General features: G+C 38.1%; 1 protein-coding gene across 1 annotated transcript in view; it reads left to right on the forward strand.

The window, feature by feature from the left end:
- Nucleotides 1-4776, forward strand: part of NAF1 (nuclear assembly factor 1 ribonucleoprotein) — a 41359-nt gene extending 36583 nt beyond the window's left edge. Inside the window, exon 8 of the mRNA XM_003899326.4 lies at nucleotides 36-4776. Coding sequence (XP_003899375.1) covers nucleotides 36-484 — 449 coding nt within the window. The 3' untranslated portion in view covers nucleotides 485-4776. The remainder of the gene's footprint in view (nucleotides 1-35) is intronic.
- Nucleotides 4777-6000: the final 1224 nt, after the last annotated feature.

A 6000-nucleotide genomic window follows, 5' to 3' on the forward strand; every position in this document is an offset into this window, starting at 1 on the left:
TTTTGTTGTTTTGTTTTCCCTCCCCTCACTCAAAGGTGAAGATTTTGCTGAAGTACATCAGAATTGGAATGCTCACTCTACTTCAGAGCATGCAAAAGGATATCGTAACAGAGAATTCACACGAGGATTTTCCAGGGGCAGATACCCTCGATCTTGCCATGGCAGGCCTCCACCTCAGCATTTCTATAATTCAGAACATATGGTATCTCAGGAGACTTCAGGATTTCCTTCTCAGAGACAAGATAATCCCATTATGCCACAATACTCCTTTCCTCTTCCAATGTTTGATGTGCATAATTTTCCACTCCGCTCTCCACCCCCACCACCACCCCCACCTGTAAACATGAGTTGGGCTACACCAAACATGGCAGCTCATCCATTACTTAACTTACCATATTCCCTACCCCCACCCCCTCCCCCTCCACCGCTGCCTCCTCCACCCTCCTCTGGAGATAGTAATTCTCATTTTGGACCTTACTATTAGGTGACGATGCATTTCCAGAGAAATGTGGACTTTTCATATTATGTGGTAAGGATTTTTTTGTTTTTTTTAAAGAGTGATTATGGAGCTAGATTTTTAGAAAAACTGTAAAATACTAAATGATTCCTTCTATTGTAAGTTGATATATATTTGTAACCTTTGTGAAATTGTATTCATATGAAAATGTCAGCTCAGATTCTTGGGGGAACATTAAATTATGTAATATTTAATTAAAATTTTGAATTCATGCCTCTCCCTCCCAACCCCACCCAATTAAACTATGTATATAGTAATGGATATGGGACAAGTTTCATCATGGGTAAAATATATGGAGCACATTGATTTTCTTGCTGTAATATGAATATAAGATGTTGAAGTCCTTTTGAGAGTCTTTAAACTATTTTTATAAATTTATACTTTGGAAATCAATTTTAATTACAAATGTAATTTGTGAGTAAATTTAAATGACCATAATTTTTCTTTTTAAAACAGTTGAAGGGTATAGAGGAGAAAATTCTTATATATTGGTAGAAGCTCTGATTATAGCTAAAGTAAAAAATATTTATTATGCGTAGGCAAGCTTCCATTATCTGTGCAAAATATTTCCTTTATTTGGGCACTATTCAGAAGACTTTACTATTTAACCTCCTAAAAGGGATGTAAAGATTATTCACAATAAGATCTGTTTAGGGATTTTGTCTTCCATATTTGTTTTCCAGATCCTCACATGCAGACTAGGTTCAGTAAATAACAAGTATTTATTGAATATCTGAATTTAGAGTTTTTAATTAAATGAGTAATGACTACTGCTTTATATTATGAAGTGTCAACGTAAGGGAAATTACGGGTTTTAGAACTAGAAGAGACCATTGAAATACTCTAGTTTTCATTTAGTAAATGAGGAGTCTTAAGTGTCCCAAAGAGGTTAAAGTGATTTAAGATCACTCAGCTAGTGAGTTGACAAGGAGTTGAACCTAGTTCTTCTGGTTTTCTGATTAGCAATTTCCACTAATTAGATGTTTCCCAATCTTACATTCCTTTACACACTTAGGAAACAGTGTTTATATGGCACATTGGAGTAATCTGGAAACCACTTAACACAAGCCTATGCACTCTGGTTGCACTGAGGCCCCACTTTTCTTTCTCATGAGCTGAGGGGACTCTTTCAGCATTCCTTGTACACAAGTTGAGAGGCTCTGCCTTGGTATACATTAACTTTGTCATGTGAATACTTTCTTCATTATTTTTTAAAATATTTTTGCAACTTCAGGAGTTACCTTCACAGGTTATAGCACAGTCTTTTTATGATTGTTAGAATATTGTTAAGAGTTTATGAGATTACATCTAAAAGCACTAAAAGAAAAACCCAAATCCTTTTCCACAAGAATGGGAACAGTAACATGTTATTTTTAGTCATCAAGCTGTTCTGATCATCATGGCATTTAAAAACCTGTCCATTTCGGCTGGGTGCAGTGGCTCATGCCTGTAATCCCAGCACTTCGGGAGGCCGAGGTGGGCGGATCACCTGAGGTCAGAAGTTCGAGACCAGCCTGGCCAACATGGTGAAACCACGCCTCTACTAAAAATACAAAAATCAGCCAGGCTTGGTGGCACGTGCCTGTAATCCCAGCACTCGGGAGGCTGAGACAGGAGAATTGTTTGAACCTGGGAGGCAGAGGTTGCAGTAAGCCGAGATCACACCATTGCACTCCAGCCTGGGTGGCAGAGCAAGACTCCATCTCAAAGTAAAAATCTATCCATTTCTTTACCTCAGGTACAGGTATATCTCACAGATACTGTGGCCTCAGATCCAGACCACTGCGGTCAAATAAGTCACACAAAGTTTTTGGTTTCCAAATGCATATAAAAGTTATGTTTACACGCTACTGTAGTTTATTAAGTATACAATAGCATTGTGCCTAAAAAAACCAATGTGCATATCTCAATTTAAGAGTACTTTACTGCTCAAAAAAAAATAATGACCCTCTGAGCCTGCAGTGAGTCATAATCTTTTAGCTGGTGGAGGGTCTGGCCTCAAGTGTTGTTGGCCGCTGACTGATCAGGGTAGTGGTTGCTAAAGGTGGCAGTTTCTCCTAATAGACAGCAGTGAAGTTTGCTGTGTTAATTAGCTCTTCCTTTCACCAAAGATTTCTGTGTAGCATGTGATGCTACTTGATAGCATTTTATTCTCCGTAAAACTTTGAAATTTGGGATCAAGTCCTCTCAAACTCTGCTACTGCCTTATCAACTAAGAAGGTTATGTAACATTCTAAGTCCTTTGTTATCATTTCAACAGTGTTCATAGCATCTTCACCATGAGTAGCTTTTACTTGAGAAACCTCATTTTTACTCATGCATAAGAAGTAACTCCTCATCTGTTCAAGTTTTTTCATGAGATTGCAGCAATTCAGTCACGTCTTTAGGTTCCACTTCTAATTCTAGTTCTCTTCCTATTTCTACCACATCTTCAGTTACTTCCTCCCATGAAGTCTTAAACACCTCAAAATTATTCATGAGGGTTGGAATCAACTTCTCCCACACTCCTGTTAATATTGATATTTTGACCCCCTCTCATGAATCATCAGTGTAGTTAATGACATCTTAAATGGTGAATCCTTTCCAGAAGATTTCCAGTTTACTTTGCCCAAATCCATCAGGAATCACTATGACAGCTATAGCCTTACAAAAAATATGCTTATATAGTAAGACTTGAAAGTCAAAACTATTCCTTGATCCATGGGCTATGGAATAGATGTGTTAGCAGGCATTAAAAAAATTCAACTCCTTGTACATCTCCATTGGAGTTCTTGGGTGACCAGGTGCATTGTTAATGATCAGCAACATTTCGAAAGAAATCTTTTACTGAACGGTGGACTTAAAATCTTTAGTAAACCATGATATTAAAAGATGTGCTGTCATCCAGGCATAGTTTTTGTATCTGTAGAGCACAGGCAGAGTAGATGTAGCAAAATTCTTAAGGACCCTAGGATTTTTGGAATTGTAAATGAGCATTGGCTTCAACTTAAAATTACCAGCTGCAGTACCCCTGACAAGATAGCTTGTCCTTTGAAGTTTAGAAGCCAGGCATTGATTCCCGCTCTGCAGCTATGAAAATCCTAGATGGCATCTTCTTTGAATATAAGGCTATTTTGTGTACACTGAAAAATCTGTTGTTTGGTGTTTAGTGTATCCACCTTATCTAGATCTTCTGGATAACTTGCAGCTTCATTTTGTACTTTTATGTTATGGAGATGGCTTATTTCCTTAAACCTCATGAGCCAGCCTCTGCTAGCTTCCCACTGGGAGAGAAACTGCAGTTTTTCTCAGCCTTCATAGAATTGAAGAGAGTTAGGGCCCGCTCTGGATTAGGCTTTGGCTTAAGGGAATGTTGTAACTGGTTTGATCTTTTATCCAGACCACTTAAACTTATTGCATATCTCCTGTAAAGCTGTTTTGCTTTCTTACTCCTGTGTTCACTGGAGTAGTACTTTTAGTTTCTTTTAAGAACTTTTTCTTCGCATTCACAATTTGGCTGTTTGGCACAAGAGGCCTAGCTTTTAGTTTGCCTCAGCTTTCAACATGCTGTCCTCAGGAAGCTTAATCATTTCTAACTTTTGTTGTAAAGTGAGAGACGTACAACTCTTCCTTTCACTTGAACACTTAGAGGTCATTTTATGGCCAGTAATTGGTTTTATTCCAGTGTTGTTGTTTCACGAAATAGGAAGGCCTGAGGAGAGAGAAAAGGAAACAGCAGATGTGTGGAGCAGTCAGAACATACACATGTATCCATTAAGTTCGCTATATTATATGGGCATAGTTCGTGGTGCCTCCAAAACAATAGTAACATCAAAGATCACTGATTGAGATCACTATAACACAAATAACAATTATGAAAAAGTTCAGAATATTGGGAGAATTACCAGAATGTGACAGTATACATGAAGTGAGCATAGGCTGTTGGGAAAAATGGAGTTGATATACTTGCTAGGTGTGGGATTGCTACAAACCTTCGATTTGTAAAAAGTGCAATGTATATGAAGTATAGTACAATGAAGTACAATAAAACAGTGTGTGCCTATAGTATTATCTGACAGTGGATATTTACTATCTACAGAAACATCTGAATTGTACCATTTGATCTTTGCTTTAAATTAAGTTGATATCTTAACCACTTAGGTCCAATTGCCTTCCTCTCTATACAAATCGGCCCTCTCTGTCTGTGGGTTCTGCATCTGTGGGTTCAACCAATTGTGAATCACAAATATATAGAAATAAAATGTATGGTTGCAACTGTACTGAACATGGTAGACTTTTTTTTCTTGTGATTATTCCCTAAACAATAGAGTATAACTATTTATATAAAGTTTTTACATTGTATTAGGCATTATAAAATAATCTAGAGAAATTGTTTAAAGTATTGGGAAATGATTAAGTCATGAGGGCTTTGCACTTATGTATGGATTAGTGCCTTATAAAAGGCACTTAGGCACTAATGTATGGATTTGTGCCTTATAAAAAGGGCTGGAAGGAACCGGCTTAGATCCATTTTGCTCCCCAGTCTCATCCACCATGTGAAGAAGACTTAGTATTCCTCCCTCCGGAGAATGTGGCAACAGGGTGCCGTCTTGTAAGCAGAGAGCAACCCTCACCAGACACCAAACCTACTAATGCCTTCATCTTTACTTCCCCAGCATCCAGAACTGTAAGGCATACTTATTTATTTATTTTAGAGACAGGGTCTTGCTATGTTGTCTTAGCTGGTCTCGAACACCTGGCCTCAAGCAATCCCTTTGTCTCAGCCTTTTGAGTAGCTGAGATTACAGGTACAAGCCACCATGCCCAGCATAAATTTCTGTTGTTTTTATAAATTCCTCAGCCTGTGGTATTTTGTTATAGCAGCACAAAAGGACTAAGTCACCAGCTGTCTCTTATTTGGAAGAGAGAAATAATGCAGTTGTCGTCATCCTCACCTTAATCTTACAGCGCATCTTTAAAATTGTGTCCCTAGATCTTTAAACTGATGTAAATGCAAAGACTTAAGATGTTCTACTCACAGTTTCTCACTTTCTATGGAGAATTCTTTGTATTAACCTTTTACTATATAATAAGGTAGGCTGACATTCACATGATTGTGTATGGGTAACCCCTTTGCATGTCTACAGTTGCAAATACAGAATTAAATTAAAATCATTGCCTAAGCTAATATATTTGTTTTATTAAGGTGAGTAGCTGTAGGCTGGGTAGGATGGCTCACACTTGTAATCCCAACACTTTGGGATGCTGAGGCAGGAAGATTGCTAGAGCCCAGGAGTTCAAGACCACCAACCTGGGCAACATGGTGAAACCTCATCTACAAAAAATACAAAAATTAGCCAGGCATGGTTCCACATGCCTGTAGTTTCAACTACTCAAGTGACGAGGCAGAAAGATCACTTGAACCCAGGAAGTTGAGGCTCCAATGAGCTGTGATCACACCATGGAAACTGGATGACTTGTTTACTTATTAGAAATAGACAATT

The sequence above is a fragment of the Papio anubis genome, chromosome 3 (assembly GCF_008728515.1).
Source record: "Papio anubis isolate 15944 chromosome 3, Panubis1.0, whole genome shotgun sequence".
Classification (NCBI taxonomy): domain Eukaryota; kingdom Metazoa; phylum Chordata; class Mammalia; order Primates; family Cercopithecidae; genus Papio; species Papio anubis.